The sequence below is a fragment of the Plectropomus leopardus genome, chromosome 17 (genome assembly GCF_026936395.1).
Source record: "Plectropomus leopardus strain MGB_pleo_1.0 chromosome 17, ASM2693639v1, whole genome shotgun sequence".
Taxonomy (NCBI): Eukaryota; Metazoa; Chordata; class Actinopteri; order Perciformes; family Serranidae; genus Plectropomus; species Plectropomus leopardus.
Window position 1 is genome coordinate 426,238 of NC_142192.1, and position 18,610 is coordinate 444,847.

An 18,610-nucleotide genomic window follows, 5' to 3' on the forward strand; every position below is an offset into this window, starting at 1 on the left:
GAAGAGACTAACTAACACTGCTCAAATAGTACAAAATATAAGTCAGGACAGCGTTATAGACCTAATCTCATGGTGTTGCTTTAACTATATTTTGTGAGTTGAAAAAAGAAGTCTGGCATAGTGTTAAATGTTTAACCATTTTAAAAGTGTTACTTTAACTCTGAAACGTGTGGAGCTATATAAACCATGAAAAAGTGTTGAAATCAGTTTTGTAGGAGTTAATTCGCCACCGGACTCTTTGTGTGCAGTGTGGACAAATTTCAGAATCTGCAAAACCCATGTTAAACATTTTTACCCCCCTGTAGTGCACTCTGTGGATTATCTTGTACTGTATAACCTGTATGTTTGTGCAGGTTGACATGGAGAAGATGTTTTTAACTCGCCACTTCCTTGTTGTGGAGCGGTAAGGCCTCCAGAGTATAGAATCATTATTGAAAAAATGTATGTCTAATGGTGGCCTTGCCTTACCCAACTTTCTTCTATACTATTGGTCAGCACACAGACATCAATTGACTTCCTGGCTTCAGTGTCCAGAGCTGTCATGGAGTAGACTTGAGAATCAGTCGTGTCTTATCTTCACCTGCGGACTTACTCACCTCTTGCCTCGCTGCCTATCAATCCTTCTAGCTTCACGAAGAACCCTATGCTCTCTACCCTAAAGATTTGGCTCCAGTTTAGGCGTAAATGGTAAATGGACTGTCCTTATTTAATGCTTTTGTTTTTCACACTACATGTCAAATTCACTCATTCCCACACACATTCACACACTGGTGGCCGGTGCTACCGTTTTATGGTGCCACCTGCTTCTCAGTAACCATTCACTTACACGCACACTACGATGACACACCATCGGGAGCAATTTGGGGTTTAGTAGCACACTCTGATGACACACCATTGGGAGCAATTTGGGGTTCAGTACCAAGGATACTTTGGCATGTTGCCTGGAGGAGCCAGGGATCGAACCACTGACCCTTTGATCAGAGGACAACCGGTTCTTCCTCTGAGCCACAGCCTCCTCACATTAAGTCTCTGATATGGCAGAATCGTGACATTAAGGTTTTCAGAGACCTCTATAAAGATGGCACTTTTGCTACATTTTCAGACTTCAAATTTTAATTTACCTACAGCCTATCTACGTCTCTGCTTTCAAATTAGACATTGTGCCTCTTCTCTTTTTTCACGTTACCCTTCCCTCCCCACTGACCAACCATGGGACAAACTTTTGACCTTCACACCTCATCAGAAATCTCAGAAATTCAAGATTTATGACAAACTCATGGCTCTCAATTATCATTCAGTCATCAAAATCAAAAATGCTTGGGAGCATAGGCTTGGGACAAATTTGACGGATCAATGGTGGAATATACGGAGCCCCTTAAGGGACATGGGGGAGAAAAAAAATTGATGGGTGAAAAAAAAAATAAGGACGAACTTTTGCGAGATCTCGCAATAATTTTGCGAGATCTCGCAAAGTTTTGTTTATGTTTTTTTCCTTTTAAAGCAGTGTCAGTGAACCGGAACTAAAACAGACACACAACGATGGAGGAGTATACACATCACCCGTGGGAGAAGTTTATTGATTTTTATTTTGGTATTGGCCTCACATATAAATATATTAAATCAATTCTTGGCCGTAAACATGGCTTTGACATAAGTGAGAGACATCTGAAAAGATTACTCAGTGCGAGGGGACTTTCTCGTCGTAAAGCGTACTGTGATCTTGCGGTCCTGGTTGAATTCATCAGCAACCAACTACAGTACTCTGGCCAGCTTCACGGGTACCGGTGGATGTATGCAAAGTGTAGAGAACATGGACTACGAGTAAAGGAGGATGTGCAGCTGGTGTTGAAGGAGCTGGATCCGAGAGGAGTGTCATTAAGGCAAGCAAGACGCCTAAGATGACGGAGCTACTTCTCGAGAGGTCCGAACTTCATTTGGCACATTGACTCATATGATAAACTGAAGCCATATGGCTTTTGTATCAACAGAAGCATCAACGGTTTTTCTAGGAAAATAATCTGGCTTAATGCCTATACCACGAGTAGTGACCCAAAGTTGATCGGAGGTTATTACGTCGAAGCAGTGCAACGTTTAGGGGGCTGCCCTAGGCTTGTGAGAGGCGATCGCGGGACTGAAAACGGCTATGTTCGAGGCTTTCAGCGGTTCCTCGTCCCCATTCATCCAGACGGCACTGCTGGTAGTTACTTGGAGGGAGCTAGCACCGCCAATCAATGGATCGAATATTGGTGGGGTTTTCTACGCAACCAGTGTGTGGAGTTCTGGTTGTCCTTGTTTGCAGACATCAGAGACAATGGGTTCTTTGACGGTGGATTTCTGGACAAGGCCATCCTTCAGTTTTGTTGCATGGGACTCATCCAGGTGAGTTAGTGTGTGTGTGTGTGTGTGTGTGTGTGTGTGTGTGTGTGTGTGAGAGAGAGAGAGTGAGAGAGAGAAGGAGGAAAGAGACAGGAAGGATGGAGGGAGGAGAGAAAAAGACTGAGGGAGGAGAGAGACAGAGAAGGTGAGGAAAGAGACAGGAAGGATGGAGGGAGGAGAAAAAGACTGAGGGAGGAGAGAGACAGAGAAGGTGAGGAAAGAGACAGGAAGGATGCAGGGAGGAGAAAAAAAGACTGAGGGAGGAGAGAGACAGAGAAGGTGAGGAAAGAGACAGGAAGGATGCAGGGAGGAGGGGAGAGGAGAGAAAAAGACTGAGGGAGGAGAGAGACAGAGAGGAGAATTGTGGATACATAATTTTTTTGCACTATTTAAGTGTATATGTATGTACAGTTCTTCCTAATTGTATTTTGTATATTCTTTTTAACAGGATGAGTTGGATGACACTGCACAGGTTTGGAATGCACACACCATCAGACCATCGAAAAACATCAGTGTCCCCAGTGGTCGGCCCAATGTGATGTATGCATTGCCTCAACTCTATGGGACCAGAGACTTCCTTTCCCCTGTTGAAGACGAGTATCTTCAGCTGTGCAAAGATGAATGTGTGTATGAACTGTAACTGTTCCTGAAATTAAAATAATAAATAAATGCCTTGTTATATTAATATCATGAGAAATTGAGGACAATTCAAATATCAATGTTATGCACATGTTGTCAGGTCACAACATGTTAGTATGACATGAAAGTATTATACCAACAATAATTATGACTTACATAGCCTTCCTCAGTATATGGATCCTTAAGGGAGGGGAACAGTGTAATTATCTCAGGAGCATACTCTTTTCTTCTGTTTGCCTTAGTGTGGAGGTGCCTGAGAGGAGAAATTACAAAAGGCTGACAAAGTAAATTAACTTTTAGAGAATGAACAGGATAATATACAAGTGCCAGTCACAAAGAAAAGATGACACTTGAAAGAGCATGCCTGCCTGTTGGAACATGTTTCTTTTGCAGATGTGTATGAACTATGCAACATCTTAATGGCGGAGTCCCATCTGACTCTACCAAGAGATCCCTATCAGGCTGTGAACTTACAGTATATAGGCACCTAAGAGAGGCCATCACTGCATCTCTGTAAGTTAGGGATATTTCATTGTGCCCTGTAGGGGCCAGTGTGTCGAGTATGGAGGTGTACTACTGTGGAGTAAATGTCCACATCGCTCCTCACTTTTGTCATAGCATTTGTTTTACAACTGGAAGATAAAGGCCTATATTACCTCTAGAAAAATGTAGTACAAACATCAAGTGTAGAGCTGAAACAATTATTCGATTAATTGATCGACAAAAAATTAATGGCCAACTATTTTGATACTCAATTAATTGTTTAAGTAAAATTTTCTCGTAAAAATGTAAGAAAATGTTTTCTATTTCTCAGATAGGAATGTTTTTCCTCTTTTCGTGTTGTGTCATATAAAACTGATTCTTTTGAGATTTTTGGACAAAACAAGACATTTAAAGACGTCATCTTAGAGCTTTTTCACTCTTTTCTGATAGTTTAGAGACTAAACAATTACTTGATTAATCGAGAAAATGATCGGTAGATTAATCAATGATGAAAATAATCGTTAGTTGCAGCCCTAATCAAGTGACATGTAACTGACAGTGAAGATATCTGTGGATGAACAAACTTTGTAGCCAAGCACTGCAATGTCAGAGTGGAACAGGAAATTTATTAATTATTCTGTATGAATTGTAAAAAACATGTGAAATCTGCAACCCTGAATACATGTAAATTTTGCCTAATGTGACTGGTTTGTCAATTAAAAACAATTGATACAAATATTTACATTACAGTACTTATAGGTCACTTCATGACAAAATGCACTCACATTCAATAAAAATATATGTGATGGCATTAAGTTCTAGCAGTAAATTAAAGTAATATAATGGAAATATTACAATCATTCTGAAGGCCATCTCACAGAGGCAAAATCAGCTTATACATTTTGTAAACAGGACCGCTCATTGGTATCTCAACATTGAGTTTCAAACTTTTTCTGAATAAGCAACCAACTGGCATGACTTTAACATCAACAATTAATAAACAATTCTACCAGTGATGGACAACTCTGTACATTACAGAATATTACACTAATATGCTTTTTAGGAACAAGTTCAGCATTGAAGCTGGGTTAGACTCAAACTGATGGAAATGAATGCTACAGTCATTTTCAAAGTATAATTCAAAATATAAAATCCATGTGAAAAGTATGGAGGTGTACTATTGCACCAATAAAAAAATAGAATTGCAGGCTGAATATAAAATGAAATGAAAGACTGCTTACCACAACGTTCAGTGCATCAGATGTTTAAATGACAAACAAAAACAGACAAACGCAAATAAATTAAAAAAATAAATAAAATAGAATCAACCATACAATGAGGCATACAATGATTGCTCTCAAGTTCAAATGATGTCCATTTCTAAGTAGTTGGTGGACAGGATGTTGTCAAACTCTGTGCGAAATTCTGGGTAAGAACTGTATGTACACGGCACTTCGAGTGTAGCTCGAATGGGGCAACGGGCAACGGGCCTTCTATGAGCCCAGTTTCAACATTAAAGCAAACCATAATTTTGTCAACACATATAACAGAGGAACCTGTGCAGAAGCGCAAGATTTTCTCAGCTTTGGCTTGATCAGCATTTTTCACATAACGTTGGAGATGGTTAAAGGTTGCTTGTTCTCTTTGAGACAGCACCACCGTTGTTGTTTGAAACAGTTGCATCACTCTTTTGCCCGTGGCCTTCTTTAACTCATACAGACTCAACACACTTTCCTTATCTGGTAGTTTCAACTTTACAAGTGACATGGGGATGGAGAAGCAGTCAACTATATACTTTGGCACTTGGAGAATGGCTTTGTGAGCCATTGTTTCTATGGCAGACTTCATACTGTTCTTTGGAGGTAGGAAATGGGAACCCATCCGTGTGAAAAGGTCGAGCAAGTCCTCTTGATCACTTTCCTCCATTGTGCCCTGGAGAGCCTTCTCAACAGCTGATCTCTTGATGGGAAGTAGGTGGTTGAGAAACGATGACATCAAGATGTCTGTATTTACAACAAATTTACAACAAATTTTATTAAGGGATAACCCCTTGAGATGCATCATCTCGTCTTCCAGGGGGTCCTATACATCAAAACAATCAAACAATACAATACAATCACTTACACACAGCACAAAACATACACTTACAGTGTGCACAACAGCTCCCGAATCCCTCCCGCCCGCCCCACCATACCCCATCAGCCCCTAATCCGATCACAAGGGCAAAAAAAAAAAAGAAGGTAAAAAAAAAAAAATTATAATAATAAATAAATAAATAAATAAATAAATAAATAAAAGGAAATAGTAATAATAGTTAATTAATTAGTAAAAAAGAAAAAAACAACTAGTAACAACAGCAGGGGGTCTGAAACAAGGATAATAGTGAAGTCTTAAACAGATGGAGGGAAGTGACAGATCTAATAGATGGCGGTAAATTATTCCAGTCAGAGGGGGCTTTATGTATGAAAGCATGTCTACCAATTTCTTTTGAGGTTCTTGGGACAGAAAAAAACAGCTGATGTGAGTGTCTGACAGAGTAAGATGGTCGGTAGGGGACTAAATATTGTTTTAGGTACAGTGGATAATTAAAGTGGACACATTTATAAATAAGGGTAAGGGGCGGTAAGGGGTGCCGTCAAGCTGAAGAAGGAGTCCTATCGGGCCTTCTTGGCCTGTGGGACCCCGGAGGCAGCGGACAGGTACCGACAGGCCAAGCGGAGTCTTGGCGGCGGTCACCGGCGAAAACCCGGGCATGGGAGGAGTTCGGCGAGGCCATGGAAAACGACTTCCGGACGGCTTCGAAGAGGTTCTGGACCACCATCCGGCGTCTCAGGAGGGGGAAGCAGTGCTCCGTCAACACTGTGTATGGTGGCGACGGGGCACTGCTGACCTCGACTCGGGACGTTGTGGATCGGTGGAAGGAATACTTCGAAGACCTCCTCAATCCCACCGACACGCCTTCCGTTGGGGAAGCAGGGCCTGGGGACCCGGGGGTGGGCTCCTCTATCTCTGGGGCTGAGGTTACCGAGGTGGTCAAAAAGCTCCTCGGTGGCAGGGCCCCGGGGGTGGACGAGGTCCGCCCAGAGTTCCTCAAGGCCCTGGATGTTGTGGGGCTGTCGTGGCTGACACGACTCTGCAACATTGCGTGGACATCGGGGGCAGTGCCCTTGGACTGGCAGACTGGGGTGGTGGTCCCTCTTTTTAAGAAGGGGGACCGGAGGGTGTGTTCCAACTACAGGGGGATCACACTCCTCAGCCTCCCTGGTAAGGTCTATTCGGGGGTACTAGAGAGGAGGGTCCGAGGATAGTCGAACCCCGGATTCAGGAGGAGCAATGCGGTTTCGCCCGGTCGTGGAACTGTGGACCAGCTCTGGACCCTTGGCAGGATCCTTGAGGGTGCTTGGGAGTTTGCCCAACCAGTCCACATGTGCTTTGTGGACTTGGAGAAGGCATTCGACCGTGTCCCTCGGGGAGTCCTGTGGGGGGTTCTCCGGGAATATGGGGTTTCGGACTCCCTGATACGGGCTGTCCGTTCCCTGTATGACCGGTGCCGGAGCTTGGTCCGCATTGCCGGCAGTAAGTCGAACTCGTTTTCGGTGAGGGTTGGACTCCGCCAGGGCTGCCCTTTGTCACCGATTCTGTTCATAACTTTTATGGACAGAATTTCTAGGCGCAGCCAGGGTGTTGAGGGGGTCCGGTTTGGTGACCTCAGGATTAGGTCTCTGCTCTTTGCAGATGATGTGGTCCTGTTGGCTTCATCGGGCCGCGACCTTCAGCTCTCACTGGATCGGTTCGCAGCCGAGTGTGAAGCGGCTGGAATGAAAATCAGCACCTCCAAATCCGAGACCATGGTTCTCAGCCGGAAAAGGGTGGCGTGCCCCCTCCGGATCGGGGATGAAGTCCTGCCCCAAGTGGAGGAGTTTAAGTACCTCGGGGTCTTGTTCACGAGTGAGGGAAGGATGGAACGGGAGATCGACAGGCGGATCGGTGCGGCGTCTGCAGTAATGCGGACTCTGCACCGGTCTGTCTTGGTGAAGAGGGAGCTGAGCCGAAAGGCAAAGCTCTCGATTTACCAGTCGATCTTCGTTCCTACCCTCACCTATGGTCACGAGCTTTGGGTAGTGACCGAAAGAACTAGATCGCGGGTACAAGCGGCCGAAATGAGTTTCCTCCGTAGGGTGGCTGGGCTCTCCCTTAGGGATAGGGTGAGAAGCTCGGTCATCCGGGAGGAGCTCGGAGTAGAGCCGCTGCTCCTCCGCATTGAGAAGAGCCAGATGAGGTGGCTCGGGCATCTAATTAGGATGCCTCCAGGACGCCTCCCTGGTGAGGTGTTCAGGGCACGTCCCACCGGTAGGAGGCCCCGGGGAAGACCTGAGCTGGATGAAGTGGCCGGGGAGAGGGAAGTCTGGGTTTCCCTGCTTAGGCTGCTGCCCCCGCGACCCGACCCCGGATAAGCGGAAGAAAATGGATGGATGGATGGACATTTATAAATAAACTGTAGCCAATGAAATCGTCGCCTACTGTTAAGTGGAAGCCAGTCAAGGGTTTGATACATGATACAGTGATGGGTTCTGTAGGGACATCTTAACACAAATCTACAAATACTGTTAAATGCAACATCAAGAGAGTGTAAGTATTTCTATGATGTATTTTGGTATATGGTGTCAGCGTAGTCCATTATCGGTAGTAGCAGTTGGGTAGAGATTCTTTTCCTTACTTGAGGAGTGAAACAGTTTTTGGAACGATAAAGTATGTTGAGATTACGATTTATTCTATTTACTACAGATTCCATGTGTGGCTTAAATGTTAATGTAGTGTCGATCCAAAGACCCAGGTATTTGAATGTGTCCACTTTTTCAAGAGGGATACCATCGTTAAAGCAAACATTCAATTCAGCAGAGTGATGTGCTAATTTATGACTGGTACCAAACAACATAAGACTTGTCTTCTTTTTGTTTAATGATAATCTGTTATGGCTGAGCCAGTCCTGTACATTAATAAATTCAGACTGCAAGCGTGTTTCAATTTCTGATATATAGGTGCTTGATGTGTAGAGGACTGTATCATCGGCATACAGTTGAGTATGACAGCCAGAAGAGGATAAAAGAAGATCATTAATAAATATGGAGAACAAAAGTAGCCCTAAAGATGACCCTTGTGGAACACCCCTTTCTATGATTAGATAATCAGATTGACTTCCTCCAGAATTCACACATTGACGTCTATTATGTAAGTAGGAGTTGAACCACAGTAAAGCATGACGAGACAGTCCTATTGTATATAGTTTGTCCAGCAACAGGTAATGATCTACAATATCAAAAGCTTTGCTCAAATCTAAAAAGACTGCACCAGTGAATTTATCACTGTCTAGTGCTGATAGCACATCACTAGTAAATTTAAGTAAAGCTGTGGTTGTGGAGTGGTTGGGTCTAAAGCCCGATTGGCATGGAGACAAAATATTATAGTCAGAGATGTGTTGAGACAATTGATTAAAAACTCATTTTTCAAAAATCTTAACAACAGAACTAATAATACTAGTTGGGCGATAATTGTTAAGATCAAGCGGGTCACCCCCTTTAAAAATTGGGGTGACCTTGGCACATTTCCAAGATAATGGGAGTGCACTAGTAAATAATGACAGGTTAAATAAGTCTGCAAGTGGGTAGATTAGCACATGAGAGGCTAGTTTGATAAACTTAGTCTCCAGGCCATCTGGTCCAGGGCCACAATCTTTCTTTAATGTATTAATGACCATTTGGACCTCTACAGGTGAAATAGGTGATTTTTCTAAATGAAAAAGAGCCATTAGGAGCTAGGTTGTTATAGGTATTAGAAATTCTATATTGATCAAACTTAAAGGAACTGCCCATGGAGGAGAAGTGCTTGTTAAAGGCATCAGACACAAGACAAGGATCTTGAAGAATGTTATTATCAACTCGGATGTGGGTGTTTTTATCAGATTTATTGAGAATCGTATTTATTCTATTCCAGAACTCTTTTGGGTTGTGAAAGTCCTCAGAAAGACGATTCTTGTAATAATTTGATTTTGCATTCCGTGTCTTTGTTTTACATTGATTTCTTAAAGTTTTATATTTTTCCCACTCAGCAAGATCTTTACTTGTCCTATATTTTCGCCAGACTGCATCCCTTTGCTTAAAAAGAGTTATCAGTTCTGAAGTGATCCAAGGTAGATGTCTGCCTTTAACCTTGACCTCTCTCCAAGGGGCATGTATGTCAATAATTTTTACAAATTCAGAAAAGAGAAAATTCCAAGCATCTTCAACATAAGGTATAAGTTGAAATCGTTCCCAATTTATATTGATTACATCATATATGAACCTGTCAATATTGATATTCTTACATTGTCTTATTCTAATACATTTTGGTGGGGATCTGGGAAAATGGATCTTCCATACACAGAAGACAGCTGAGTGGTCGCTAAAGCAATCAGAGAGAACCCCAGATTTAATAATCCTTTCTGGGTGCGTAACAAGAATCCAATCAATAAGTGTTTTTGATCTGGGGTTTTCTCTGGTAGGCTCACTTATCACTTGAGTTAAATTAATACTTTTGAAAAGATTTTTGTCATCTGTGGAAGAACGATCCAGCCAATTGATATTGAAATCTCCAAGGATAATTAGTTCACTAGGGTATTCAAAGGAAGTAATAGTAGATAGTATACATTTAGTTGATTCAGGAAGGACAGGTGGGGACCTATAAATGCTTCCAATGATCAAATGTTTATTTGCATGAAGCATTAATTTAACAAATATGCCTTCAAAGAACCGAGGAGTTAGTTTGGGTGTGGTAAGCTCTGAAGCAAAGCGTGAGGATATATATATTGCCACTCCTCCTCCTCTACTTCCTCTATCGGCTCTGTACAGTGTATAATTGTCCAAATTGACCTCAGAGTCACTAATATTACTATGTTACTAAGTTTCTGAAAAGGTGAGCACATCAGGATGATGCTGTATAACCCAGACTCTAAGAAGATCAATTTTGGGGAGAAGACTTCTTATATTTAAACGGATAACTTTAAGTCCTTTGATGATTTCAATTATGGTTCAAAAAGGCATATAATGAAGGTGACCAATGAGTGGTGGGGGCAGGGAGAGTGAGAGCCAAGTGAAACACAAACAAAACAACAACAAAAAAACACATACACACACCCATACAAATATACACATATAAAATAAAAAGTAGGAGGAGCATACGGCACGTTCACAGGCTGTGTTACACGGATGGAGTGAGAGGAAATAATTGGAGGGGGAGAGAGAAAAAAAAAGGAAAGAAAAGAGAAAGAGGGAGGATTAAAAAAAACAAAAAAGAAGGTTGTAAGCAGTCTTAGAGTTAAAAAATAAATTACTGTACAGTCATATTGAAAAGTAAATAGCTGCTTATTATTTAGCTTAGGAACTATAGCAATAGTTAAAAAAAAAAAAAAAGGGAAAGAAAAGAGAAAGAGGGAGGATTAAAAAAAAAAACTAAGAAGATTGTAAGCAGTCTTAGAGTTAAAAAGTAAATTACTGTACAGTCATATTGAAAAGTAAATAGCTGCTTATTATTTAGCTTAGGAACTATAGCAATAGTTAAAAAAAAAAAGTCAAATAACATGTTTTCCAATTAATTTTTTTTCCCTATTTTCTTTCTTTTTCCTTCCTTTTCCTCCCTCCTCCTCCCCTCCCCTCTCTCTCCCTTCCTCCTCTTTTCCTTCCTTCTTTTTTTCTTTCTCCTTCTTTCCTCTTCTTTTTCAATTCTGATTTCTATTCAATTAACATTACAACCATTACACTTAATTCATTACCTTCCTTCCTCATTGCCCATGAGTTTTACGATATGAGTCGCTTTCACTCCCCTGCTTACGTCTCTATTTGCGGCAAATAAAGGAGACATTAAACCGGGTATACCATGTATTCATGCTGGTTGAGGACAAAATCAAAGTTCATGACGGCAATAAGCCTGCTGAAAATAAGTTACAACAACCAGCAATGTAATATGTTTAGTTCAAAGAGAAATAAGTGTCATTACAGCAAAAGGACTGTCATTTTATAAGTTCAATATTACGGTGAGGTAGCAGAGAAGTCTCTAAGGAAAACATCAACTTCATCAGGAGTGCGAAAAAGTCTCGTCTTACCCTCATGGATTACTTTAAGTGTGCAGGGAAAAAGAAGAGAGTATTTGAGGTCCATGTCACGTAGTTTCTTCTTGTGTGGATCGAATTCCCGATGCTTCTGAACGAGGCTGGCGCTGAAGTCCGGAAATATGTGGACTCGAGATCCATTGAACAGGAGCTCCCTCTTTTCCCTGGAGAGCCTCAGGATCCTGGCTTATCCTGGAAGTGGGAGAATTTAACCAGGATCGGCCTCGGACCAGCATTGGAGCTTTGTCTGGTGAAAGTTGGGGAGCGATGTGCCCGTTCAATGCTGGGTGGAGTGGGGAAGTTGGTCTGACCAAAAAGCTGGACAGTCAGGTGTTTAATAAATCCAAGGATATTATTGCCCTCCGCGTTCTCAGGGATATGGATGAAACGGAGATTGGAGGCCCGACTTCGGTTTTCGGCATCTTCGGCTTGTTGTTTCAGGTATGCGTTGTCTTTTTCAAGCATTTTGACACGCTGAATGATGTCCTGTAAATCATCCTCGTTTGTGCCGACCCTCCGCTCCAGGTCGGAGACTTGGTCTCCGAGTGTGGATAATGAGACGTGTATCTTGTTAAGACTCCCTTCGATGCGTTCAATTTTGGCATCAAAATGTGTGATTAGGTCAGTTTTGATTGTTCTCATCCCCCTTAGTTCAGCTTGAATTTGTTGCATCCCATCAGTAATGGATAGGAAAACGGCAGACTCCTGATTCATTGTGAAGAAAAAGGAGCAGCTGTTTGATCCCGATGAATTGAGTGATTAGTCCTTAAATATGCCTCTGCTTGTGATAAAGTGACAGACCCAGATAGTCCTTTACGTTACCGTTGAGATGAAGTAGCTTTTCATGCACACATGGGCACCACTGACAAATAACTAAGCCAGCAGACCAGAGCTTTGAGACACACTTCACCCCACGGCGGCCATGTTGTCTGTATCAACAGAGTCGATTCCATTGATGCATGCTAAAATGAAAGCCATCGATAGCTTCACTGGCATGACACCATGGTCTACAAATCCTTTCACCCAAATGCGTCCAACCGCTTGCCATTCAGCCTCACAGAACTCTGGCCTAAGCCTTGGAACTCGCTCTGTTTCCCCTTCACACTGTTCAAGAAATTGCTCCCAGAAGGCTGTGTACACCTCCCTTGACACTCCAGCATCATCAGTGGCTTTTTCATTTACAAAGTCCATCTTTAAAGTCATATTCATGATGCTGCTGTCCATAAATACAGCCAAAAGATCATCGACAACCTTTATCCTGCAAATTGAAGCACGTTGTGTGGTCTGTGGATTTCCTGGGTTGCTGGCTGATGTTGATGATGAAAACTGGCTGCTTGAATCTGAGGGAAAATCGAAATTCAGCCCACTATCCTGCTAGAAGAACAAAACACACACATAAAAAAACAGAGTGGTCAATAAATAAAGCAGAGGCCAAAGTATCCGAGCTTTTGGCATGTTTGTGCCAAGGTTAAAATAGTTTTGGGTCCTATGTTTCTCATAAAGCAACTCTCAACTCAACCATCTTGTCATGAGACCCTGTTACAAACTGCACCCCTTCTCAAACTGCTTTCTATTCAAAATTTGTGATCTCGTACCCCAATACAAGTTAACCCTGACAACATCAGAGTTGCTTGAAGTGGTGTGTCTTACCTGGGCAGTTTGCACTGCCTCCTCATGTATGGACTGCTGCTCACCCAGTGTAGGCAGGCCATCATATGAAGGCAATAGGAGCTGTATATCCTGCATAGGTGCTCCACTCACCTCAGCGCTCTGAAGAATACAATAAATGACAGCAGACACATTAACCCTAAAATTTATGTTGTCATTGCAGACTATTATTTATAAAAGTCTTTCTAAATGACTCTTCTACATCAGTGTAACTTCTAGTCAAAATCAGGAACACTCCAGAGATAGCATGTAAAAAGTCCACTTAGGTTTTGAGAAATGAAAAAGGCAAACGTCTTAAATTTCAGAGACAGAACAGTATAATAAAGTCATAAGTCAGAGTTACAATTGCTGCACAATTCCAGGAATTAGGTCAAAAGGACTCAACTGACTTCCACTTTCACTAAAGATAACAATGGTTATTTGTTTTTAATACAAGTTGTGCATGACACACCACTAAACATTGGAAATGAAAGTTCAAGAAAAATATTTTCATATAGAAATTCTAAATAAAACATTACCTGTGTGACATCCTCTTCCTCCTCAACATCATTCCGTTTTATAACCACGATCTCCTCCCCACCAAGGTCATCCTCTGGATTCCATACAAGTGTATCTGCCTCGTCAAACAAGGGCTCCGGTAAACTATCCTCACTTGTCTTTGTGTCCTGCCTTTGGCCAATGTGACTATTTTTAATGTCTGTTGGGGATGAAAGGGGTGTGATGGACCTGGACCTTGTGCTGTCTCAGTCTCAGATATTGCCCTTCTCTTTTTTGATCTTGCTTACATCTGAAAACAGATCAAAGACAGAAGGTTTTAATGTTGTCAGCAGTAACAGCAGAACACATGCTCCACATTTAATATTACATGCTGTGTAAAAATACATATCAAAACACAAAGTCTATTAAAGAGATGGTTGAACATGCTGGCAAATTGGCCTATTGCAATAATCCCTATAGTCATATGAGTAGGTCTATTCCCTTTATTTATCAGTGCCTGTTGTTTTGAGAGCCATGCAGCAGAGACGCATGCTGCTCAGTGAACACAATGGAGGTGAACGAACACTACGTTCCTCAAAACTAATCAAATACACCATCCAACAACTCCAAAACACTCTTAATGGGCAAGTTGTGACCTGCACATTCACAACGCTATTAAATAATAATGAACATTACGAGACAGAGTTGTTTTCATGCCAAATGCATAGCCGGAACATTCCAGACATACTGCTGTGCGGACTGATTTCAAACAGCGCATGTTTAGTGCACCTCCATTGTGTTCACTAAGCAACACGCGCCTGTCTCACGGCTCTAAAAACAACAGGCGCTGACAATTAAATGGAATGTACCTACTCATATAACTATAGGGATTACAGCAATAGGCAAATTTGCCAAAATGTTGAACTATCCCTTAAGAATAAAGGACAACTTGGCCATAATTTTTATATTGTCTTACATCAGTCTCTATGATGCATTGGCAGCAAACATGTACATATAGGTGATATGTTGTGAGAAAGAAGGCGTGTACCACAGTCATCCAATGTGTTAATACAACACAGAAAGCCTTGTTTGTACATATACACTGATCCAAAAATTAAAAAAAAATATTCAAAGATAAATTTATTAAGTTTCAACAAAAACAAACACACACACACATCCTACAGGGTTGCTGGTATATGTAGATAGAAAGTTGTAATAAAGTTATTGACTGAAGAGTAATCTTTGAGCAAATTCTTTACATCTGTCTTTGTTAGTATCATTATTTTATTTGTTACGAATATATTTCCACAAACCTGGGTGCTTCTGTCACTGTCAGATGAATGTGAACATTCCTGCAGATCTGTGATGGAATCATCTGAACCAATGTGAGATCGATCTTCAAGCAGCTCATTTTCTTCATCTTCAAGCAGCTCATTTTCTTCAGATGAGGGGTGATCTGTTGAAGCTCCCTCTTTTGTGCAAATGTAAAATCTGAGTAGCTTCAGTTTAGTTTGTTCATACATTTGGCCAACAGTGTTATCCATGGGAATCTTGTTTTTTTTAAAATCACAGATGTCAAACGTGAAGTCTGGCAGCTGGCCCTTTTGTGGAGTGCCCATCAGGAAAAAATAGGTCCTTTCCTAATTCCATGACCTGAGCAACAGTTGTTGTTTTTTCCAATGTAGCATGTCTTGTGCCTCCACCATTGCTGGTCCATACTTGATTGTATCCATTACTGCCAAAATGAAGCCATCCAATTTCAACCTTCCTTGAAGTCTTCTCTCCTGCAGTAATTCTTTGTCTGGCCATGGTATTTTGGGGTTTATCTGGGGTACCACACAGTGCTCCTTTTGTCTTTGATTTCATTTTCCGTGCCCCTATTTTAGCTTTTAATCTCTGTAAAAGAGTCTCTTTATTGGTGCTGCACTGTGTTTGTTCACAGAAAGATAGGACAGCTACTCAGTCACCATATGACATTATGTATTTTGTCATTTGTTCATCAGTCATGATGCGCAACACTGCCTTGTCAACCTGCAAATATGAGAGAGAGAGAGAGAAAGAGATAATAGTGTCAGTGCAGTGTTTCAGCGGTAACCAGCTACTGGACATAGCTGGTCTTACAGTAAGTACAGTAAAAGATTGTACATAGAGATGCCAGATAGAAAGCTGGCCTACTTCACACAAATTCCATTATGTCTATTTCTATGAGTCAGAAATCTAGTTTAGCCCTGCAAGTGTCATCCCATTTATTTATTCACATGTATTTATTTATTTATTTACTTATGTATGTTTCAGAAAGGTAATCATGCTAATAAAGTAAAAGACAGTGCTCTGTCAGAGAGCTTTATCCAGTTATTTTTAAGTAGTTTTGGTTTTGTTTAGGTCATTAATAAAATAATCTGCAAATGAAGATTGGAATGTGTTATAATGTCTCTGTTCACTGGTCCCATTCAACTGTGACCACTGGCAAGAGTTGCTTTGCTAAATTACTTTTTACGCAAAGCTCACTAGGACAAGCCCAGCTCTTTAAGCCACCTGTACCACAAAACGTGTAGGCTATATTCATTTCTCTAACGTTATACTATGATAAATCACTGGCAAGGAACGTTAACCAGCTGGTCACGACGATACAGTTTCCTGATATGAGTATTTACCAGACCAGCCTCTATAGTCTACAGTATGCACGACCAGCCAACCAGTTTTGTTCTTTATTCAAGTTTCATCATGTCATGTCATCACTGTTATTAGGCTATCAATTATGCCTGCCCTATATTAAAATGCAACAATGACGCATCAGGTCAGGCGCATTTTATTTGTTTTATTTTTATTTCTATTGGGTCAAGTTCAGGCCGTTGAGTACTTTTAGTAAGTCGGGCCGAGTCGGATCCGGGCTTCAACACTCACGGATCAGTTTAATTGTCAGGCCCGTTGAGAACTCTAACGTTACTCTACGTTTCTACAAACGTTACTAACATTAGCTTAAGATAGCATAGCATTAACGCTAACTTTGTTAGCCACAAGTTATTGAATGAATTTTATACCCACCTTGTCTCTCTTCATCCGCGTAATGTCCTTTTTTGGGACCTCTCTTGAGAGCAAGAACCGCTCTAAATCATCCTCCATAATTGCAACTCAATAAACCTCTCCCACGGGTGATGTGGTGTGCTCATGGGTGCGCTCCATGTTGCCCACTACACGGCACTGCCGCAGACGGATACACTTGCCATGGTGCGCTCCATTGTGTCTGTTTTAGTTCCGGTTCACTGACACTGCTTTAAAAGGAAAAAAACATAAACAAAACTTTGCGAGATCTCGCAAAATTATTGCGAAGTTTTGTTTATGTTTTTTTTTGTTCGTCCTTATTTTTTTTTTCACCCATCAATTTTTTTCTCTCCCCCATGTCCCTTAAGGGGCTCCGTAGGAATAAAGCTGTGCATAAAGTATGCTCATTTACTCCTTGTGCCAGGTTGCAGCTTATACAGTTCAAGGTATTACAGAGATTTCATTTCAGTAAATCTTGATTATCTTAACTTCATCCTAATATTGCGGACCAATGTGACAGATGCCACACCATCCATACATCCAGCAACAGGCTGAGCAGAACACTCAAGGCATCCCTCTCCCCAGCAATACATTCCAGTTCCTGACTTTTATATGATTCTAACAAAGGTTCTAGGAGCCCAGATAAAGATAGATCTTTTAAGGTATATCATCTGAACAACTTCAAATTAACTCTTCACTATCAAAAATACTAGCCTTTACTTCCCTTTTGGCAAGACGTTGCATTTTACTCCTATGGAAATCTCTTAAACCCTCATCTATTTCTTTGTGGCTTCAACTAGAGAAGATAAGTTGAACAGTGAAAGGCAGCGCTAATAAATTTACACAGAAATGGAACTCTTTCATAAACTACTTTAAATCATTACCAACCCTGTCCTTTGACTCTAGTCTCACTGTGTCAGCCCTGTGATAGTGTGGTGACCTGTCCAGTGTATACCCCGCCTCTTGCCCAATGACAGCTGGGTTAGACTCCAGCATACTGTGACTCTTAAGAGGATAAGTGGTCATGGCTAATGAATGAATGAAAGTCATTTGTGATTTCCACCCCTCTTTACTTTTACAACAGTTTTTGTTCTCAGCCGTAATGATGAAGAGTTTTGAATTTGTTACTATTTCTGACTGTTTTCATTGCAGCAACAGCTGAGGCTCATGCAAAGCAAGAGAAATTTTATTTATATAGCACATTTTATTCCAGGTGGGAGCGGAATAAAAGTTTGGGGTGAAAGTTACAACCATAAAACATAAAAAAGTGAATGAAATGCATTAAAACTAACAATAAAACCCTCAGAAAATAATAATTAAGTTGAGGAATAAAAGAAACAGATAAAATAAAACAGCATAATGGATAAAGCAATAAAACAGTAAAAGTAAAGCCACACCTCAGTTAAAACTTATAAAATAAATAAAATAAAAATAAAATATGAGATAAAGTAGTTGAACCAGGCTACTGGAATGCATGGCTTAAAAGGACTGTTTTCAATTTAACCTTAAAAGATGATAATGTTGGGGCACTTAGAGGAGGCCTTTTGACCTGTTAAACAGTGAAATGGAGTCTCCAGCTGAAAGTATGCGGAAGCAGTAGACTTTGAAAGTGGAGTGGGTTAAAGAGAATTTGAAAAATTTTCCCAATCATTTAAATGGGAAAAAAAAGCTTAACATTTTAAAAAGTATAAAGAGTAGAAATGAGAAAAGTCATAGCAATAATGTCCTGAACATTCTGATAGTTGAATGGTTTAAATAGCACAAAGTATGCAGAACTAGTTAGCC

General features: G+C 41.1%; 1 protein-coding gene and 2 pseudogenes across 1 annotated transcript; 1 reads left to right on the forward strand and 2 right to left on the reverse strand.

Annotated features, from left to right (window-relative positions):
* Nucleotides 1-1,788: 1,788 nt before the first annotated feature.
* Nucleotides 1,789-3,016, forward strand: LOC148186559 (uncharacterized). Its single transcript, XM_088090738.1, has 3 exons — nucleotides 1,789-1,880; nucleotides 1,989-2,379; nucleotides 2,825-3,016. Exons 1-3 carry the CDS (start codon nucleotides 1,789-1,791, stop codon nucleotides 3,014-3,016), a joined length of 675 nt encoding a protein of 224 aa, XP_087946864.1.
* A 1,845-nt stretch (nucleotides 3,017-4,861) lies between these two features.
* On the reverse strand, nucleotides 4,862-13,833 carry LOC148186560 (uncharacterized; annotated as a pseudogene).
* Nucleotides 13,834-14,087: 254 nt separating this feature from the next.
* On the reverse strand, nucleotides 14,088-16,972 carry LOC148186561 (uncharacterized; annotated as a pseudogene).
* Nucleotides 16,973-18,610: the final 1,638 nt, after the last annotated feature.

Bases quoted from the DNA above. Each gene is read 5' to 3' on its own strand.
- LOC148186559 (XM_088090738.1), top strand. From the start codon at position 1,789: ATGTATGCAAAGTGTAGAGAACATGGACTACGAGTAAAGGAGGATGTG. The intron at 1,881-1,988 runs GCAAGCAAGACG...TTGTATCAACAG, and splicing joins CCGAGAGGAGTGTCATTAAG to AAGCATCAACGGTTTTTCTA. The intron at 2,380-2,824 runs GTGAGTTAGTGT...TCTTTTTAACAG, and splicing joins GTTGCATGGGACTCATCCAG to GATGAGTTGGATGACACTGC.